Source organism: Maniola hyperantus, chromosome 7 (genome assembly GCF_902806685.2).
Source record: "Maniola hyperantus chromosome 7, iAphHyp1.2, whole genome shotgun sequence".
NCBI lineage: Eukaryota > Metazoa > Arthropoda > Insecta > Lepidoptera > Nymphalidae > Maniola > Maniola hyperantus.
This window is the reverse complement of record NC_048542.1, coordinates 2,848,332-2,871,055: the sequence shown is the minus strand read 5'-3', so window position 1 is coordinate 2,871,055 and position 22,724 is coordinate 2,848,332. Positions and strand designations below refer to the sequence as shown.

The following is a 22,724-nucleotide window of genomic DNA, read 5'->3' as shown; positions in this document are numbered from 1 at the left end:
ATAACTTTAACAGTCAGCTTTAAGAAATTAGCCAAACTTTGAGAGTGTTGTTGAAAAATTGGAAAAGTTGAGATCTTCTTAAAGTTACGGCCTTTATTAATATGTTCCAGAAAATTCTCAACTTTTGCACCTAAAAAGTTTTTCATTAAAAGAGGGAAATAATAATAAAAATGTTGTTTATCTCGCTACTTCTATAGTAGGTACGTTAATACGATAAAGCTTTTTTTTAACTAGATAAGGTATGTGCATTTGAGTTACCAAATACCACATACAAGCAATCTTGAGTATAATCTTATGTATCTGTGTCAAATTTTTAGTATAAGGTCATAAACAATAAATTCTAAAATTACCTTAGGTTTATACATGTGTATAATTCCATCCGCAGAACCAGGCAATGTTATACCTCGGACGAAGAATATAGTGAGCACCACATAAGGAAACAGGGACGTGAAATACACTACCTAAAATAGAAAAACAGCTTTATTCTTGGAACTAACCAGTGTAACTTACTGATTTACGTAATGTATCGAACCATACGTAACCATTCGATTGTATCCAACATGACAAAGAGTATGTCTAAATATACTATTTAAGATCTATCTCGATTATTAATATAATAATTTAATCAGCTAATGTAACATCATTGTGAAAGCTTACGAAAAGTTCGACTGTATTCAACTTGCTCCCAATATTAAAAGGGTACTTCAGGGCAGTCATTTCAGCCCTAAATTATTAAATGTGTATGTTAATAGTAAGCTTGCAATAAATCAATAATGAACTAACCTTTCCACTACTCTGAATACCCTTCATAACAATAAAGAAGACAATAATCCAAGCCAACAGAAGATACAATACAATCCACCAGCGTGGGGTGCCAGGTTCTTGAATACTAGGAGACGCATCCAAAGCCTCCCTGTACCAGTAGTACACAGTGGCTGAGGCTTTGGTACATTCGGCTTCGGCTGTGCCGTTGTCTTGGGGACAGTGTGCCCAGGGTAGCTGATCTGCGCTTAACTGTCGACAAAATAAGAGAACTTAAATTCTACAGTTAGATGAATAAAAATTCTATTGAGATAAGATGTTAGATTTGATGTAAAGAGGTGAAGATGCTGGAAGAAGCAATATGGGAAACAAACTTTTAAATAGAATACCTATGTTTTTGTAATCAGGGACATCAAACATATTGATCTTAGATTTTGATTTAGCATGTCTAAATAACTTTCTAAATCTCATAATGGATCATCTTTCCGTGTACCATATGCTATTGAGCAACATTGCAGGGCAATAAGTTCTAGACTCGAACTAACCTATAATGAAACGTAACATACCCGAATACGACTGAACAATTAAAACAGGAAGACCGCTGCAGTATGTGCTATTGTTATTCAAATGCCTCCAAACAAAGGAAATTCTAGATTTAACGGTACTATTTTTGTAGATGTATAACCAAAAAAAGTAACTTACCCGGATACTATTGAAGAGGTAAAAGAAGACCCAAGTGATGATGACATTGTAGTACAAAGCGACGAACAGAGTCACGACACAGCTGGCTATGCCGATGCCTCCAAGCCAAGGGTGGATGGTGTTCCAGACTCCAAGGGAGCCAAGACGCATCTTCTGACCAATCGCCATCTCGATGAGGAAGAGTGGGATGCCCTCCAGTATTAACATTATGAGGAACGGGATAAGAAATGCACCTGAAAGTGAACGATCCTGTTCATAAATGTCCAAAAGTATGGCATATTATTATAATAGTTTAATCTATTTATTTATACACTTCTTTGGGTAGAAATATAACGAAACAGACTTATAAAGAAATACTAAGTGCCGATTTCAACAACAATAATAATATTATATATAAATTAGGCCTAATGACAGGTTTTTGTATTGAAAACCTGCCAAAATATAAAACTTACTCTCGGATAAGACTTATTTTACGTTGGTGCTCGGTCCTAAAAGAGATATGAGTCTGCTTCTTTTAAATCTGAGGAAATTCTAAGTGCGACCGCGATCTATATATTTCAGTCTACGGCTGAGATCTACAGAGCATACTGTGATTAGGCTCAGATGTAAACTTGTAAAACACAGAGAAATGTGAAGATATAAGTCTGTCTTATTTCAACTCAACCTGAAGTCTGAGCAAAGTCAAAGTATCTTTTACAGATTTGAGCCAAAGTAAAGTCCGAGCAAAGATAAAGTTAGAGTAAGTAGATTTCACCCTCAAGTCCAACAATAAAAAACAAATCTAGGGATTGTTTGTTGTTTACATGAAGTCATCCACATTCTGCATTTCTTTGGCGAATTAGTACTAAAGCCACGTGCGTGTGGCCCATAGTGTGGCCCCTCCGGAATGAGCGATTAATCTATTATCCCCCGTTCTATAGCATTTTCGGGTAATGGAATTTTTCGCGCACATAACATCAGGCGGGCCTGCATTTATTTTATCATTAATTATGCTTCAGTTCCTACTCAGTAGGTGTACAACAGGTAAAAGGAATGTATTGAGTGTTGTGGGGTAAGTAGGTACTTGTCAGACGGCACGTTTGGAACTCTCTTTACTTCACCTTTTTTAGGGTTCCGTACCTCAAAAGGAAAAACCCTTATAGGATCACTTTGTTGTCTGTCTGTCTGTCTGTCAAGAAACCTACAGGGTACTTCCCGTTGACCTAGAATTATGAAATTTGGCAGGTAGGTAGATCTTATAGCTGACATTTGGGGAAAAATCTGAAAACCGTGGAATTATGGTTACATTACACAAAAAAAATTAAATTGTGGTCATGAACTAAAAATTAGTATTTTCCATTTCGAAGTAAGATAACTATATCAAGTGGGGTATCATATGAAAGGTCTTTACCTGTGCATTCTAAAACACATTTTTATTTATTTTTATGTAGGTATCATAGTTTTTGAATTATCCTGCGAAATGTCGAAAAAATACGACTGTAGTACGGAACCCTCATTGCGCGAGCCTAACTCGCACTTGGCCAGTTTTTAATATTTTATTCAGATAGGTACAACTTAGCCCTTGACTGCAATCTCACCTGGTGGTAAGTGATGATGCAGTCTAAGATGGAACCGGGCGAACCGAGCTTACTACTGCGCCAGGGAGATTGCGAGATTGCAGGAAAAATTCAGAAGCTATCAAACAAACACAATTTTTGCCTTTATAAGTAACTAGCTGATGCCCGCGACTTCGTACGCGTGGATTTAGGTTTTTAAAAATCCTGTGGAAACTCTTTCCGGGATAAAAATTAGCCTATGTCCTTCCCCGGGTTGCAAGCTACCTCTGTACTAAATTTCGTCAAAATCGGTTAGACGGTTAAGCCGTGAAAAGCTAGCAGACAGACAGACAGACAGACACACTTTCGCATTTATAATATTAGTATGGACTAGATGATGCCCGCGACTTCACCCGCGTGGATTTAGGTTTATAAAAAACCCGTGGGTTCCCACGTTTTTGCTCTTCCGGGATAAAAAGTTATCTATGTCCTTCCCCGGGATGCAAGCTATCGCTCTACCAAATTTCGTCAAAATCGGTTGAACGAATGGGTCGTGAAAGGCTAGCAGACAGACAGACAGACGGACAGACAGACAAACAGACAGACAGACAGACAGACAAACTTTCGCATTTATAATATTAGTATGGATATTATTAATGAAATAATAATTGATTCCTTGTCCAAAAGTTGGCAATCCTAAGTGGCGACGTTGTAATGATTGCACGTTCGCCGAAGCATTTACAGTTTGTTGGGCCAATGTGTACTAGCTCTTTAGGCAAGGAGTAATGCCCTCTACACATAACAGTACGGAGTAAATTGTACGTTCTTGTTTACTCTCAGTTATGCGGTGATTACTGGTATCGTAACTCGTAACTCGTAATCGAGTGACGATTATTCGGTTACTCAACTTATCATCACCCGGTCGATGTGTCTCCACCGCTTAAATTATACAATATTTCATAAATAAAGTAATATTATATGTTTATGTAGTAGGTAATTAAATATCATGTTTGCCGCTTGCTTGCACTTTGCTTTTAGGGTACCGTATCTCCAAATAATACCTTAGGGATCATTGAAAAAAATATTGATTTTAAAGAACATTGAAAAAATATTGATTTTAAAGTTACGAGCCTCGAAATATTCCTATTTTAACACAAAATTGACGACAACTTTGGGCGTAAATAAATAAGATTAGCAGTGTGAAAATTCTAAAACAATTTAACTGTAAGTAGACAGAGTTTATTTATTTATTAGTTGAAAAATCTTTAAGTAAACATAAATTTAGTATTTTTTCTCAAAAAACACTATTCCTAAACCCTTTTCGCGCGCTTGATTTGGGTGAAAATCATCGTGCATCTCACCTTTCTCATACAATGTTAGGTGAAAAGCATACAGGTAACCCACGTGCGCCGGCAATTTCGATCGATCGTACTGCGTTTTAACCACTAGGCCTTATCTTATCTTATCTACCTTATCTTAGTTTATTTTATAAATTTTATAGTGTTTTAGATTTTTAGGAAATTTCTAAATAATTTTAAATACATATCAAAAATTCCTGTCGGTTCGCAATTTATGATATAAAATTATTTTGAAATTATCTTAGTTTGTTTAAATGTGTTTTTATCGACGATCGGGACAGAATATTTTATAGGTATTTTTAGAACTGGATCACCAGAATACGTATAAAAGTATTGGACCGTTTTATCGGTTTTATTATGCCCCAACACGCCACTTCAATAAAGCGAACCAACGGAATAAAACATAGGAGCAAGGGGCGCACGAAGGTCATGGTTCAATATTTACCGAACTTTACCACTAAAGTCTCAATAGCTCAACGGTTAAATGACTGAAATCCGAAATGTCGGCGCGGCGGCGGTTCAACCCCACCCGTTGCACTATTGTCATACCTTCTTATCCTAGCACAAGCTTTAAGCAATAAAAACCGGCCAAGTGCGAGTCAGGCTCGCGCACCGAGGGTTCCGTACTACAGTCGTATTTTTTCGACATTTTGCACGATAACTCAAAAACTTTTTTTTTTTTTACTCAAAAACTATGATGCATAAAAATAAATAAAAATCTGTTTTAGAATGCACAGGTAAAGTCCTTTCATATTATGATACCCCACTTGATATAGTTATCTTACTTTGAAAATTGAAAATACTAATTGTCTGTAATATGTACGAATTGACAGTTTAAACGTAGCATGTTCATATTAGCTGTAACATAAAAATGCAACTCCTCAATATATCAAAGTAGGTTGCCTGCACATCGGATTGAAAGAGAGGTGATGCAAAATTATGTAGGTTAGGTAGTTAAGCAATAAGATTTAAACAATAGTATGTAAGATTTATTTATTGTTATTGTTAGTCCATAAGCGAGAGTAGATCATAAGCCGGCTCTCAATAAACATCTTTCACCGTTGCCGCATTTAATTATTACCATACGGCCACAACATATCTCAGTCAGTTCATGACCACAATTTAATTTTTTTTCTGTGATGTAACCACAAATTCACAGTTTTCAGATTTTTCCCCGAATGTCAGCTATAAGACCTACCTACCTGCCAAATTTCATGATTCTAGGTCAACGGGAAGTACCCTGTAGGTTTCTTGACAGACCGACAGACAGACAGACAACAAAGTGATAATATAATAAACCCTATAAGGGTTCCGTTTTTCCTTTTGAGGTACGGAACGCTAAAAATGGCGCGTGTGGAGTCATTTGTAGGGATTATACAGGATGTAATCAGAACGCTAGCAAAAACGAAGACAGGTGATAGGTACTACTGATGATTATTGACATGGTAACACCAAAAAAAAACGCGAAAGTTCTTTAAAAAATTCCTACATTTTGTAAAAGTTCACGATATATTGCAAAAAAAACATCTGAATGACGCTAGAGGTTAAAGAACGTTGCGTAAGTAGGCCATTCGGAACCAATGCACGTCGTAGGTTGGGGCACTGACCCGAATTTTGCACGCTATACATTGCAGGGTTGAAAAATACTAAATCACAACAAGTTTAGGTATTATAATAGTAAATTACGCTAAGTTTTTGCTAGCGTTCTGGTTACATCCTGTATAATCAAACAGTTCTTTCGCGAGACTCCACCCACGACCGACAATTGGTGACCGATTTTTGTCGGCAACAAATGAAACATACAGATTGCAATATTGAAACGCACACGTCATACAAAAAATCGGTCAAAAAATACATGATAAACGTCGGCAAACTTATCGGCCCGATTATCGAATAGCTACAAAAAGTCCGACGTGGACGGACCGCCATATGCGTCACTTCCGTTTCATATAGTAGCAATAATTCATACTCTACTCTCAAACTGATAATGTTTATATACGTTTTGCTGGCAAAGAAGTCTTAAAAAACCGGCCAAGTGCGAGTCAGGCTCGCGCAATGAGGGTTCCGTACTACAGTCGTATTTTTTCGACATTTTGCACGATAATTCAAAAACTATGATGTATAAAAATAAATAAAAATCTGTTTTAGAATGCACAGGTGAAGAACTTTCATATAATATCATTTGATATAGTCACTCACTTCGAAAGTTGAAAATACTAATTATTAGTTCATGACCACAATTTAATTTTTTTTGTGTGATCTAACCCTAAATTCACGGTTTTCAGATTTTTCCCCAAATGTCAGCTATAAGATCTACCTACCTGCCAAATTTCATGATTCTAGGTCAACGGGAAGTACCCTGTAGGTTTCTTGACAGACAGACAGACAGACAGACAGACAACAAAGTGATTCTATAAGGGTTCCGTTTTCCTTTTGAGGTACGGAACCCTAAAAAAGAACTTTAAAATAAAATTATTATATATCTTTATTAAAATATAATATTATCTAAAGTGATGTAATTGGAAAATAGCTCTACAATCTAGATCTACATAGATTACCCGCAAATCTCCAATATTACCGTAGGCAGCAAGATAAACACGAAAAGTCGTAGCACACTGCTACGCCGTAGACACGTAGCATCAAAATCAATACCGGAGTACCTAACCTGCCCAACCCCCCACTCCGCGCAAACACTATATTTAGATTTACTAAAATAAACGAATTCTAGGTTATCTTCTTAATTTTCAGTTAACAATATTATGGACTAAGTAGAATCTAGACTCGTAAAACTAAACTTTGCAAATAAAATATGAAGTTCTTAAATTTTTTCGGTTTGGTATGGATTTAGAACCATCAAAAACTGAAAAGAATTAATTTAATTATTATTCAACTAAACTAAAATTAATAAATATTTAAATATTTAGACTAAATTAATAAATATTTAACCAACTTCCAAAAAAAGGAGGACTCAGGAGGAGATTCTCAATTAGGTGCGTTTTTTTAGTGAATTACCTATAATATATTGTAGGACGTTTCGTATATTTGATAGTTACCTGGGTTTAAACGTAGGTTTATTACATGTTTGATATGACATTAAATCAGTTGCATGATATTATAAATACCAAAACAACACTACCAAAAACAACACTCTTCAACAAAAACTGTCACGCCATGGCAATAAATTTTTTTAATAAATTACCATCTGACATAAAAACACTCACAGCTAGACATTTTTCATTTAGCCTTAAAAAATGGTTGCAAGGAGGAGAATTTTTCCAACATGATAAAAAGCGTTTTTGACATTCTATTGTTGGACATTATTTTAAAAAAAAAAAGCTTATTACAGTGCCTATATTCGCTTGGTTTTGACATTTTATTTATTACTCGTACTTACTAAGTTTAATTTTATGATTTGCCTGTATTTTATAAAAAAATATCTAGTCACACTCAATAATCTCAACTGTTAACTATATTTGTACGCCGCCATGGCTAATGTGCTGGACTGTTTCTTAGATTTCACAACTTATGTACCACATTATGCAAATAAAGAATTATTCTATTCTATTCTATTCTACCTATATATGCATACTGATAAGTCCAGCAAATTGCTAATGCGCGTGGCCGCCATTCTAGTGACGTCAGCACTAGACTGAAGTTTCGAGCTGATGGTATATTTTTATTTCGGCTGACGTCAAAATGACGTCATTTCAATGTTAATGAGACATGGTTCCAGCGCAACAGCAATTTGCGGGGCTTATACTAATATTATGATAAACATTTACATTATTATTTCAGTTTCTCTATTCTTTTCTATTCTTCTCAGACCTGGGCGAACCCTCGTAGCTTTAGTTTTAAGTTTGCGTAATAATTATCACCACTATATCTTAGAAATCCAACATCTGACCATCAAAAAGAGTTATTTATTTTGAATAAATCATTTGACTTTGACTTTGACTTTATTCTTCATGTACTGTTTCCTAAAACTTTAACTCAAAATTTAATTAAATTAAATAAAACCATTTCTTACCTCCACCATTCTGCTGACACAGATAAGGAAAGCGCCAGATGTTGCCCAAGCCCACAGAGTATCCAATAATAGACAAAAAGAACTGAAGTTTTCCAGACCAAGCTGCTCGGTCCTCTCCTGGAGCGTCTCTTTGCAAGGAGTTCGATCTCGATCCTTGGAGCACGATCGTTACCCCATGAGGTCTCTCTGACCCATCAGCTCTGGTATTTAACGGCGCCAATTCGTGACCATTCAATGGACCAATCGGCTCAGCCTTTGCCGCCATTTCGATTTTTAAATTCGGAATGTAAATCTATAAATAGTCTATGACTTTTTTTAAAATTCAAAATAAATCTAAGGTTTTGTTCCTACGTCTTATTATTTGTGTATTAGAATAAGAAAATAATTATCACCGTAATAAAATTATTGTCAATTGACTAAAATTATTTATAAAGTGTTGATGCTTAAATCAAATTTTCAATTTGACGCGGTTCTTTGAGTGATAATCGTTACCTATAAATATGTTCATAATATTTACTTATTACTTTTTAGTTATTGGTGTATTTCGTAGTCATAAGTGAAGTATCGGATGGCGTCTTTCTTCACGAATTCCACTACTTTAAAATACGTAGTCGTCCTTTTGAGGAGTTTTTGTCGTAATTTCAGCGAATCTCTGAATACGTACAATGCCTCTCTGTGCATATATGAGCGTTTTTTGTACTAATACTAAACGAACATGGCTGACTCTAAGCCAGAAGCGTTTAGGGTGCAACTAATTCCTGGAGACTCCCATCTTGATTAGCATGAGACGAGATGAATTTTACTGGAGATCTGAAACAAAGAAATCCTTTATTTAGCTTAAGAACCTCCTTTTTTGAAGTTGGCTAAAAATAAAACCTTTCCTTTTGCTTTTGTCGTACTTAGTCGAATAAAAAACGTAAGTAGTTAAAATCATTATCTTTCTGGCGCGGTCGGGAAAAAAAACATAGGCGTACCTAGTAAATTTTTGTCTGAAAGTGGGTTTCAAAGTTTAAATACGGCTACCCACGTAGCACTTCAAATGTGAAAACTTGCTAGCATAACCGACAGTTAGCTGTATGCGGCTGGCGCAGTGCCAGTATCATGTTGAAATTTCATTTACGTGGGAAGATGGACGTGGGTCGTGGGATAACTAGGCTATCCTAGATATCCCACGACCTCCTATCCTATAATATATATCCTAGTTATCCGAAGTCACGAGCATAAGTACAGCATATGTACTGCATATGTACCCATTGAAGAACTAGATCAGCCAAGTAAAGCTCAAATATACAACTAGAAAAATGACTTTCTTTTAATTTTAATCCCAATTTAATTTAATCCCATCGGGGATGGACTTTCTGAAAATCCTGAAATACGTGTTTTTTTTATTTTTCAGATCGAAAATCAAAATACGTAAGTACTTAATTTTCGGTAGCTTTTTCAAGTTGCAAAAGGCTGCCTATTTAAATAGGCTGTCCCTTGTCTTGCACTCACAATGTTCCTTTCTTCCTCTGACGCAAAGTCAGAGACTTTTTGTTATTTTTTTATTTAATGTCTAGTCTATTGTGCGATTTTATTAAATGAACAGAACAGTGCAATTTCGACCCATGTTAATCTTGGTATTCTATAATTTGGCACTCACAATGTTAAAACTTGCTAGCATAACCGACAGTTAGCTGTATGCGGCTGGCACTGTGCCAGTATCATAACGAAACTCCATTTACGTGGGCATTCGGGCGTGGGATAGGTATAGTACGTGACAGATCGAGATGGCAATCGGGGTGGTGACGCCCCGCACACCCGTGCAACCCCCGACCTAACCCAGTGCCGCCAAGCGATTTAGCGTTCGGTGTGATACCGTGTGATAAGACACCAAATGGGCATGGGTTTTATAAAATTTAAAAAAAAAAACTGCAATACCCCTTCCAGGTTAGCCTGCTTTCATCTTATAGGTACTGCATTATCACTTACCACTAGGTGAGATTGCAGTCAAGGGCTAACATGTATCTGAATAAATAAATAAAAACTATGCGGACTTAAGTATGGCTTACACAACAAAACGTACGGCACTCTAAAAACTAACATGGTTACGGAACCTTACCTTATGCGTGTTCTGAAACGCATTTGACTTATTTTTCTATTAGTTAGGTACATATTTAGTTACCTAATACCAATATTTCGGAAACTTCCTTCGTTATAATGTTATTTCGGTAAGCAACGGTTAATTACATCGCAAATTGGATCACGCCGCCGAAGTGGGCCAATTTGTGCGAGATTTTCCGATACTTTATACAGGCTATGAAAAATCCATTAGTTAATTAAGTGTTAATACATGCAATATCTATAAGTATCGATCTATACATCCGTAGTGGGAAGGGTCCGAAGGGTCTTGTATACACCCCTCTCGATCTTATGTATAGTACGCGACAGGTCGAGATGGCAATTGGAGAGGGAATGGCCGTACATCCGTACATCCCCCGCGCTAACTCTTTGTGCAATGATGCATACGAATCCTATTCCGCGTGTGCTTCTTTCAAAGGAATCACAGTGGAATGCTTGCACTGAAATGTTGCGTGCTATTATAAAAATAAGAATCAAGGACGAATGGGATAGGCAGAAAAAAGATAGCGCCTAAAGACAGCCTAAAGGTTGCCTGGTAGAGATCGCTAATTAGCGATAAGGCCGCGTTTTGTATCTTCCTTCTGTCTGTGTTTTTTATTCTTTAATGTAATCCTTGTGGTTGTGCAAATAAAGTGTATTTTTTAAGATGCAATTCAAAGGTCTTACTTGAAAGAAAGAGCGAAGGTGGAAGGAACCCTGTATTGATTACATTGTGGGTTGCCGTATGATAAACCCAGGCAACTATTTGATCTGCCCTAAATCATTTTAGAGCCTCAATAGCTCAACCGGTAAAGGAGTGGACTGAAAACCGAAAGGTCGACGGTTAAAACCCCGCCCGTTGCACTATTGTCGTACCTACTCCTAGCACAAGCCTGACGCTTAGTTGGAGGAAAAAAAACCGCCCATGTGATTCATCTATGTATTTCTAAGGATTCGCCACGCATTGCACGCCACACCGCTGCCGCCCAGAATTTCGTATATTATTCCAGGTTCCCTCGCAATAAAAGACCCTCTTTAAATATTTATATAGGTACGTACCTACGTAATATATTGCCAACGAACGGTTACAAAGGAGGCCGGTTCGGGTGTCAAGGCCGCTATAAAGGGGCGGCTTTGTTCCACGCAATATTCTATATTAAATAGGGTACAACGTCTTTATTTGGTAACTAGCTTATGCTCACGGCTACGTCCGCGTGGACTATACAAATTTAAAACCCCTATTTCAACCCTTTAGGGGTTTAATTTTCCAAAAAACTTTCTTAGCGGATGCCTACGTCATAATAGCTATATGCATGCCAAATTTCAGCCCGATCCGTCCAGTAGTCAGTCAGTCACCTTTTTCTTTTCCTACCTACTATGAACTGAGATTTGCGAACTAATTACGTAATGCTATAGCCAGATAAATTGGTGATTTGGTCTGCTCTAACTACCTACTCGTAGCGTGAAATTGCATCTCATACCGATGTCGGTTTATTTGCATGTTGCGCAGGGAAAATTAGATAGGTAATTTTCACGAATTCCATAGAGCTATCACGAAATCCTAGAAGAAGGAGATTTCACCAAACAAATCTACTTAGTGTTTTTTAGGGTTCCGTACCTCATAAGGAAAAAAGAAGCCTTTATAGGCTCACTTCGTTGTCTGTCTGTCGTGTCTGTCAAGAAAACCCATAGGATACTTCCCGTTGACCTAGAAACATGAAATTTGGCAGGTAGGTATTAGTTCTTATAGCACATGGAATAAATCCGAAAACCGTGAAATTCGAAAGCGTAGACTCGTCGTCGTTTGACTAAACTATGCTCAGTAGGTACCTATATTATTTTATCATTCGGCTCCTTCAAGGGTTTGCAAAATCATTGACGTATCCTCATTTTCCTGTGATATCAGTATCCTTTATTATACTCGTAAATGCGAAAGTGTGTTTGTTTGTTGGTATTGTCCTTCAATCACGTCGCAAGTGCAACGGTGCAACGGATTGACGTGATTTTTTGCATGAGTATAGATAAAGACCTGGAGAGTGACATAGGCTACTATATTTTATCCCGGAAAATCAAAGAGTTCCCACGGGATTTTTAAAAAACCTAATTCCACGCGGACGAAGTCGCTGGCATCAGCTAGTGCTGACATAACGCAAAAACTACAGGACAGATTGAAAATTACAAATGGGGTACCTAATTTCAAATTGACTCAGGTCTGGTCTGGTCTGGTGAGAGGCAGCTCCGGCCGACAAAGTGCCTCTTCGTGCTCTTAGAATAACAACCTGGTCTCCACCATAGATAAATCCTTTATCTGTGGTCTCCACTCTAAGCAATTTAATGTTCAGGTACTTTAGTCCGCGACAGGTCACACCCACACGTCACCCTCGCTTGCCCACACTGGGTTAGCGCTGATTACCATTTTAACCTGTCGCATACTATACGTGAAGTGAGAACACACATGAAAGAAAGAGAACTCGATGGCTCGCGCTGATTGCTTTTAATTTCTCAGATCTGAAGTAGATGTGTAAGACAAAGTGATACGTTAGCTAAACGCTGGCTTTAAAGGAGAATGGTGTCAAGGGCGTCATGGCAAAGGGCATTGTTACATGGCTCGGCTTCGAACTATGTAGTTCCAATGTTAGTAGGGGGCTTGGTATCGAGCGTTTGTGGGTTGTTGGTGCTCGGCCCAGTTTCAGAAGTAAATACTACTTAATATATATTATTTACACAATTAAGGTATATTAAGTAATTGGAGAAAGTGATCCAATTTTTATTCAGGACTAGCTGACCCGCCCCGGCTTCGTTTGGGTGGAGTTTAGAAAATTGAGGAGGGGGTTGAATTAAATTTTTCTCTGCGTAACAACCATCCTCGTACTTCAAGGAATATTATAAAAAAGATTTAGCGAAATCGGTTCAGCTGTTCTCGACATTTGCGATCAGAAACACATTTAACGATTCATTTTTATATTATAGACGAAGATACTTATATAGAAAAAAGTATTCTAGACGGTCACAAATGTTCGTTTAATAAAAATAAGTAATAATAATTACCGCCATGTGGAGTGTTGACTCAACGATTATTGTACCGATAGTTGTATCAGTCCATGGTCTTATTGCGAATAGTTTCAACCAACATCTTAAGAAACTATCGCTTAGTTGTTGGATCAAGGGTAAGATACAGAAGGCAGTGGTTCTTGAGACGGCACGCATTGTGAGGAGGTTCCTCACTCTGGAGCCCTGACCATTGGCAGCTTGGATCCTAGCCCGCTGCTAGTGGGATCCATTTTATCATATTTTTAATTATTGTTTTGTTTTTTTTTTTTTTTTGTTCCAGTTACTTTAATTTTTGTTGTTCTTGTTATTTTAATTTCTGTTGTTTCTGTTATTCTATCGTTTGTTGTTTCTGTTACTTTATAAATTATCCTGCTACCACAGGATAAGTCATAAGAAAGGTCAGTCATTCAACGGGTCTCATATTGAATGCTTTAAGCGGGCGATGGAGTTTCTCTACGTAATCAAATCAGGAATGAGAAGATCCGTAGGAGAAGTAACCGACAATGTATTGCGAAGCTGAAATGGCAATGGGCAGAGTACATACAGTGGACCCCCGGTAATCCGACAAACATTTTGCAGGGCAGTGTCGGACTATCGAATTTGTCGGATTATAAAGTACTGCCTAAGACCATAGTCCGGTTTTTTTTTTACCAAAGAGTACCTTGTAATCCGATAAATTACAGATCCAATGATAAGATTCTATATGTTATAGATATGTACTCTGAAGTACAAATCATACTTACTTCATTATGTATTCAAACTTCAAATTCAAGCTAAGCAATCAGAATCAAAACTACCCTATGCGTCGATCACAAAAGTGGTGGTGCGTAGAAGTTATTTCTTCAATCATGCATTAGCGAAGATTGTCAAAAAATATTCAATAATACACCATGTCGGATTACACGGGGTGCCGGATTAGACAGGTGCCGGATTACCGGGGGTCCACTGTAATTTGAAAAACCGATGGACGTTGAGACCCCAAGGTGCATGGCGACCTCGCACCGAAAAGCGCAGCATTGGAAGACGCCCCACTAGGTGGACAGACGACATCATACGAGGGAGCCGCTTTATAATTTTATCATTGAGTAGGTATAGGGGGCCTATTCCCGTTGAGTCACACCCGTGTGTAATACTGTTACTCAACGGGTATTTTTAAAAATAGTTGTCCCGTTGAGTCACAATGTTACTCAATGGGACAAATATTTTAAAAATTCCCGTGTAGGCATAGATAGGCATAGATTGAGCAACATTTATCTTTCAGGGGTAGGAATTAATATAGATTAACGTACAAAACTCCTCTCGCACTGCCTAGGGCCACTGGTAGAGATCTCTCATTGAGATGAGTCCCTGACCACTTTTAATCTCCTTTTCTCTTTACTGTAAATGTTTTTGGTACAAATAAAATAAAATAAAAAACAAACTTTGAGGGGCCTACAAAATTCCATAGACTATAAAAGTGGGGTAGGTAGAAAACATTGGTTTTGTTATAATCCGTGTCAAGGACGGTAGCCCGTATACGAGGGGTAGACAGGGGTTGGTACCTTTGTTATGCCTAAACCAGTCCCAACTTCCGAAATCGAATGAGAAGAGGGTTGGTACGCTTGCCAAATTTAAGAAAAATCGTGATTTGACGAAAAAGTTGCAGGTCAGCATAAAATAGAAACAGAAACAGAAAGAAAGAATTGTTGGTTTTTTTTTTTTTTTGAAATGAAATGAAATGATTTATTTGTTTTAAAAGGTCTTTAAAATTGTGCTAGGGACCCTGAAGTAAGTTTGCAAAACCTGTATCTCAGGGTCCCCGCTCTCCCTCCTCCATCATTAACAAATAAACACTTATAACAACAATATGAAACTTAAAAATACGTGTGTGTGTGTGTGTGTGTATGAGTGTGTGTGTGTACATATGTGTATCAGTGTGTAGTGTGAGTGCGAGTGTGTGTATGTATGTGTGAGTGAGTACATGTGTATATTTTTAATAACAAATAACAAATTTCTAATTTAACCTACCTATTTATATTCCTAGAAGTAATTCTGTTTCGTCGTACGTTTTTTCTTGTAACCATTTAGATAATGTTTTTTTAATATCAAACTGTTTACTAGTGTGGAAATTGAGAATTTTGTTGATTTTATTGTAGAGATGAGCTGATTTTCTGGTGTACTGATTCCGAGAAAATGACGTTTTTGCTGCAGCTATATTAATGACATTAAGTTTCCTTCTCCTTCGTACAATTAAAGGTTCAAATTTTGTGGATTTATGTACTTTCAGAATCGTTTGCAAAATATATAACTGTCTCACAGTTAATACCTGGGTTGAGTAAAGCTTGTGTGTAGGAAATCTATAAGGTTTCTGATACATGACCTTTAGTAAAGATCTTTGTGCTCTCTCTATATCAATGAATTTAGTTTTAACCGCACCACCCCAAACGGGGATGCAATAACCTAGTATAGATTGAGCTAAAGCTATGTAAATTTTATTTAACAGGACTTCAGAGGCTATATGCCTAAGCATTTTAAAAATCCAAATTAGTTTTCGTATTCTACTACTAATTACTTCTATTTGTCTCTGCCATGATAGTCTATGATCTATTACAACGCCCAAATATTTAGTGGAGTTTACCCTGTTGATACTGGAGCAATTATTACAGTTACTATTACAGTTAGGAGCGTGCAATATCATGCTATAGTCGGCCTCCGGCTGAGTTTTATTGGAGATGGAGAAACATATAAAATTAGTTTTTTCAGTATTTAGTGTTAGTAAATTATTCTTCAGCCAGCGAGCGATTTTAGCAAGTCCCAGTTCTGTTATATTTTTAACTTTTTCCCAAGTGGTTTCTGAAAAAACTATTGCAGTATCATCTGCGTAAGAAAAAATTTTTGCATTATTGATTTTTAAATTACAGAGTGCATTTATATAAATTAAGAACAATGTTGGTCCTAAAACACTACCTTGTGGCACCCCGTAAGAGATATCAAGATCTTGACTTATATGTTGCCCTATCTTAACTCTCTGGGTGCGTCCAGTAAGGTAGTCCTTGAAAAGAGACAGAGGGACATCTCTTATCCCAATATTTTCTAACTTTTTCACAAATATGGGGACAGAGACAGTATCAAATGCTTTCTTTAAATCGAGAAATAAAGCAACACATTTTTTACCGCTATCGAGAGGTTTATCCTGAATCATGTTGCAAAGGATTATATGATAAGAAAGCTTGGAAATGAGTTGATTAATAGTTTTGATAAGCGTTCTAATATTTTTTTGTAAAGTGGTGATATCTTATTATCTAACCCGCCTGAGTTTGTTGTGTGCTCTTCTCAGACCTGGGCGCGTTTGGAACCCTCGTTACTTTAGTTTTACGTTTACGTAATTGATTATCAACAACTGCCCATCAAGAAGTGCACAATGGTATTTCAATAAATGGTGTGACTTTGAAACAGAACCTCATAATACACTAGGCCACACGCATCAAAGAATTCGAGATTCGTCTTTTGGCTTTAGGGTAAGTAGGTAAAAAGTAAAGTCCGCGACAGGTAAAGATGGCAATTGGGGTATGCGGCGGGACACCCCGCACACCTTTACGTCACCCGCGCTCGCCCGCACCGGCTTAGCGCGGAGGTGCCATCTCGACCTGTCGCGTGCTAGGTATAGGTGTTTTGCGATCAATGTAAGTATAAAATTACCATGATTGCGATTATCCACTGATTATTCAGTATCCGCAAATCCTAATGCATCAGCATCAGGGTTATAGTGCATTCAACATTAACTGGCGTGTTTCCACTTGAGACCGTCATTAGCGATAACAATAAGATTACATTCGACATGCCACATAAACAATAGGGGTTATAAACCAAACACATAGAGCCCATTCATTTTTAAAGGAGCCGGTTCAACCTTATATATTTTGTTGCAAACCAACCAGTGTTGATACTTTGGGGGCATCCATAAATTACGTGAGGTGTTTTTTTGATTTTTCTGTCCCTCCCTCCCCCCCTGGTGAGATGTCGTGAGATTTTATTCAACTCTCTCCCCCATCCCCCAATCTCACGTGAGATTTTTCAAAATGTGGGTTTCTTACGTAAACGCGTTGGATACTTGAATGAAATTATTTTCTTTCGAACGAATTAGTGAATGATCTTAATTGTATTACGATCCTAAGCGTTGTACATCTTAAGCATGTACAAAAATAGTACAATTTTTTTTTTGTTTCAATCAGAAAAAAAATTGCGTGATATTTGCCGAGACCCCTCCCTCTCTCCAACGTAAGATTAGATGAGATTTGACTCGACCCCCTCCCTCCCTTAAACATCTCACGTAATTTGTGGACGCCCCCTTTTGAATTCACCCGCCACGACTTAATCCTATTGTTATTGCTAATGACGGTCTCAAGTGGAAACACGCTAGTTAATATTGAATGCACTATACGTAATCTGTCACTGATTTCCGGGCAACACAAAGCATTTTTGTCCCATTATACTGGCACCACGTCTAAAAATATATTCGCAGTACATTTGCATCCATTCATACAGTCTTTATTGTCGGCCTTGTTTGATTCATTCATAGAACAGAACACGTGTTAGCTACCAACTATCTATCTACCTACGAGTATGTTGCTGTGATAATTTTAATGGGAGGAAATTATTATCGCCTACAAAACATTTTTTTTTTGTGTCTGTCAGTCTGTAGTCTGTACTCTGTAGGTAGTTACGTGCATTACGCGAAAAATACTGAACGGATTTTGAAATTTGGTACAGCGATTGCTGATCCTGGTCGGTAATCCATACTAATATTATAAATGTGAAAGTGTGTCTGTCTGTCTGTCTGCTAGCTTTTCACGGCCCAACTGTTCAACTGATTTTGATGAAATTTAGTACAGAGCTAGCTTACATCCCGGAGAAGAACATAGGCTACTTTTTATCCCGGAAAAACCTAAATCCACGTGGATGAAGTCGCGGGCATCATCTAGTTATTTTATAAAGATTCTGCTTAGGGAGGTTGCCTAGGCTGGCTGTAGACAAAAGCAAGAAAGAGCTCAAATCTTAAAACAAGGAAATTTAGGTCCATTTCAGTTTGAAGTTATAGTATTTCGTCACTCGAAATCTACGTACGTTTTTGAGTTGTACAAACTCGTGCTAAGCCGCCTGGTCAGTGGGTCAACTCACGACTTGCGGATCGATATACCGTACCGTAACGCCGGCGTCGACTGCACATTCAGTGCTTCTTTACGTATGCTCTCTTAATATGCAGGGCTATCACAAACCTTCACTGGATGATAGATAGTTGTACAACCCGTCGGAAATATCTGCGAACCTGGCTTAATGGCGTCACGCAACGTGCTTGCGTTGGCAACGGCACTGGTACTGGCAACGATACTGGTAGAACGTAGTATTTATGTACTCTTTGGTGTTTTTCGAGGGTTAAAAGGCCGAAAAATAAATAAATCAGAGATCAGTTCAGCTGCCTCGTAGCTGTGATAGCCTAGTGGTTTGGACTTCCGCCTCCTATACAGTATACAGGTGTTCGACTCCGGGCACGCAACTCTAACTTTTCGAAGTTATCTGCGTTTCAATAAATTAAATATCACTTCCTGTGAAGGAAAACCTGCATACCTGAGAGTTCTCCATAATTTTATTTATTTTATTTGTTTTTTGCAATCAACAGCGATATATACAATATAATTTTACATAATAACAGACTGAAAATAAGGCCAAATAGAATTACAATTTTTTACAGATTACTTAAATAGATATTAAATATAAATTTATAACAGTACGTTTGATAATTTAAACAAGCTTTACAATAATATAATAATATGAAAATATAAAAGTCAATTAACTAGTAAAAATACCTAGTAGGTGATTCACAACATATGTATGTGTGTGTGTATGTGTGAGTGTATGTGTGTCTGTGTGTGTGTGGGTGTGTGTTTGTGTGTGGGAGAGAGAGTATGCGTGAGTGCGTGCTTGTGGGTTATGATATTATGCGGATTTATGTACTATTATAGATACTAGTATAATTATTATCAGTTATAATGTTCTCAAAGGTGTGTGATCCGTGTGACCGATCCGCACATGGCCAGAGTGGTGGACTATGACCAAACTCTTCTCATTCTGAGAGGAGAGCCGTGCTCAGTAGTGAGCCGGCGATGGGTTGACAGATCAGTTCGGACTTTAATAAGACTTGGTAAATCCTAGGCTTTACTGATTTTTAACATGTCTATCATAGTTCGAGCTTTTACAGTAGCTTAACAGATATACTCGTAGAAGAAAAAGAGAGCAAGCAGAGCAAGCAAAAAATCATGTTGTTTTTATTCAACTTGGAGAAATAAATTTAGGCTCTTATTTTTTTTTTATTCATTATAGGCAAACGCTTGACCACAATCACACCTGATTCACAGTGATGATGCGGCCTAAGATGGGACGCGTTTACCTAGAATATGCCTATTCACTCTTGTTTTAAAGAATTTGGCATGGATAAGTAGGTACCTATACTAATTTTAATGCCTCTTTGTAAACTTTCAAAGCTTTTTAACTTTTTAGGCGTAAATCCACCTCCGCGGAGGAAAATACTTACCTGCATGCTTTGTTTGGTTGAGAAATGCATGACCAGTGCAACTACCGAAGCCCCACAAAAGCAAGTAAATAAATAATATTTCGGCATGCAAGGGTTTTGCGACGTGTGGTGGCGCTTAGTAATTTTTTTATTTTTCTTTCATTCATTTTTAAATATTACTAGGTACAATACCTATACCTACTCTAACGTCTGCCGGGGCCGCGACTTTATGCGCGATTTTTTTTTTAATTTATAGACGAGCGTTTGGCTGCAATCAGACCTGCTGGCAAGTGATGATGCAGCCTAAGACTTTTTTAGGGTTCCGTACCTCGAAAGGAAAAACGGAACCCTTATAGGATCAATGTCGGTCTGTCAAGAAACCTACAGGGTACTTCCCGTTGACCTAGAATCATGAAATTTGGCAGGTAGGTAGGTCTTATAGCTGGCTTTAGGGGAAAAATCTGAAAACCGTGAATTTGTGGTTATATCACACCAAAAAAATTAAATTGTGGTCATAAACTAATAATTAGGATTTTCAATATTCGAAATAAGATAACTATATCAAGTGGGGTATCATATAAAAGGTCTTCACCTGCATCCATTCGAAAACAGATTTTTATTTATTTTTATGTATCATAGTTTTTGAATTATCGTGCAAAATGTCGGAAAAATACGACTGTAGTACGGTACCCTCATTGCGCGAGCCTGACTCGCACTTGGCCGGTTTTTTAAATATTACTAGGCACAATACCTATATCTACTCTAACGTCTGCCGGGGCCGCGACTTTATGCGCGAATTTTTTTTTAATTTATAGACGAGCGTTTGACTGCAATCAGACCTGCTGGCAAGTGATGATGCAGCCTAAGACTTTTTTTTTATTTTCATTCAGATAAAAGTTAGCCCTTGACTGTAAGGCTTGACTCACCTAGTGGGAAGTGATGATGCAGTCTAAGATGGAAGCGGGCTAACCTGGAAGGGTATGGTAATTAAACTCATGCCGCTTTGGTTTCTACACGGCATCGTACTGGAACGCTAAATCACTTGGCGGCACGGTTTTGCCGGTAGGGTGGTAATTAGCCACGGCTGAAGCCTGCCACCAGACCAGACCAGAAATTTAGAAATTATAAAATTCCAACCCCCTGCCAGAAATCGAACCCGGGACCTCCCACTAATAAGATCACAGTGCTTACCACTGCGCCAGGGAGGTCAGCATGTCTCAAAGTCAGTCGTCAAAGAAACCCTAGCCTTCTTCTCTTGGTCTTGCCTAGAAACCTATTTACTCTTGACGGTACCCATATTGTATTTTATTTGATTGAAAGAAAAAATTGTGGATGTAACCTTTAAGAGCGATGATAGCCTAGTGGTTAATATTGGATATTTTAGGACACTTTTGAATGGCAGCTAATATTTTGAACATTTTACTATTTATTATTATACTTAGCGGCAATCGCAATACACACTCTGTGAAAATGTCAACTCTCTACTCTATTAAGTTTCATGAGATAGAGCCCGCTGACTGACAGACAGACGGACGGATGGTGGAGACTTATTAATAGGGTCTCTTTGGCACCCTTCGGGTACGGAACCCACAAAATAAGTGGTGAATACTTACCTTTACAAAGTAAGTACAAACCAACCTTACTAATCGACATGTGAAGAACCTTGTAAGTATATTAAAAAATAAACACTTTTCTTAGCACGTGTAAGAACCACGTGCTAAGAAAACCAGAGATTTCCGACCTCTCCCATCCCTTGCGCCCCTCCCCCGCGCAGCGCACAATCAATAACACACCTTCTGGGCATAAACCTTCAATGCACCAAACCTTCCTGCTGAATTTAATCTGTATTTATAATCTTTTTAATCTGTATCATTAAACAACTAAGCGATTCATTCACACTTGATGAATTCCTATTTTTTAAATGTGTATCGCTTTGAGAGCAATTTATTTATTTTTTCTTGCAAAGATTACATAATTCAACTTAAATATTGGACTTTTATGTTAATTCCTTCCATATTTTTGTATTATTAAGTTATGAACCATATTCATATATGTAAGTAATTTTTTATTTAAGTACCTGTATACCTAATTAAAATATTCATACGGTAACAAAAAACTTAATTAAGTAACGCTGCAAACATAAAAATACCTTTAATTAATTAAATTATACGAAAACTCAACCTACTTTTTCACAAATTGTAACACTGGCTACAGACACTAGACTGATTTTTTCCAACCCGTATTTTCATACGATTTTCAAATATCGAACGCGAACGTTATTTCGCGTCGGGCGAGCTTCGCTGACTGCCTTCATAAGATCAGGAATAGTGATGTCAAGTTTTATTAATTTATTATATTATCGATAAATTAAGAGCACTGAGGTTTTAAATTCATTCAAATTATCTGTTGTACACAAAAATTTTGTCAGAGTAACATTTACGCGCGGTTCAAACTCCTTTGACGTTGTAACAGATAGGTATTGCGATTAAATTAAAAATAAATAAGTCATGGTAGAATTTAAGTAGTATTATATTGAAATGAGTCGTTCTTACTCGTGGTAACTAAAATTAATTATTTTATCCATGGTACTAACTACTTGATGGTTTTAAATGCCCAGATAAAAATGGCGGCTTCAAAACAGC

At 37.4% G+C, this 22,724-nt stretch overlaps 1 protein-coding gene across 4 annotated transcripts in view; it reads right to left on the bottom strand.

The window, feature by feature from the left end:
* Positions 1–22,376, bottom strand: part of LOC117983655 (sodium- and chloride-dependent transporter XTRP3) — a 41,182-nt gene extending 18,806 nt beyond the window's left edge. For 3 of the 4 annotated variants that reach the window (XM_069499754.1, XM_034970269.2, XM_034970270.2), the window contains exons 1-5: positions 22,268–22,376; positions 8,385–9,194; positions 1,465–1,697; positions 784–1,014; positions 351–461 (exon numbers count right to left, since the gene is read on the bottom strand). In XM_069499754.1, coding sequence (XP_069355855.1) covers positions 351–461; positions 784–1,014; positions 1,465–1,697; positions 8,385–8,649 — 840 coding nt within the window. In that variant the 5' untranslated portion in view covers positions 8,650–9,194; positions 22,268–22,376. Of the gene's footprint in view, positions 1–350; positions 462–783; positions 1,015–1,464; positions 1,698–8,384; positions 9,195–16,612; positions 16,625–22,267 lie in introns of those variants that run through there. The other variant, XM_069499753.1, reaches the window with a different exon arrangement.
* Between the last annotated feature and the right edge of the window lie 348 nt (positions 22,377–22,724).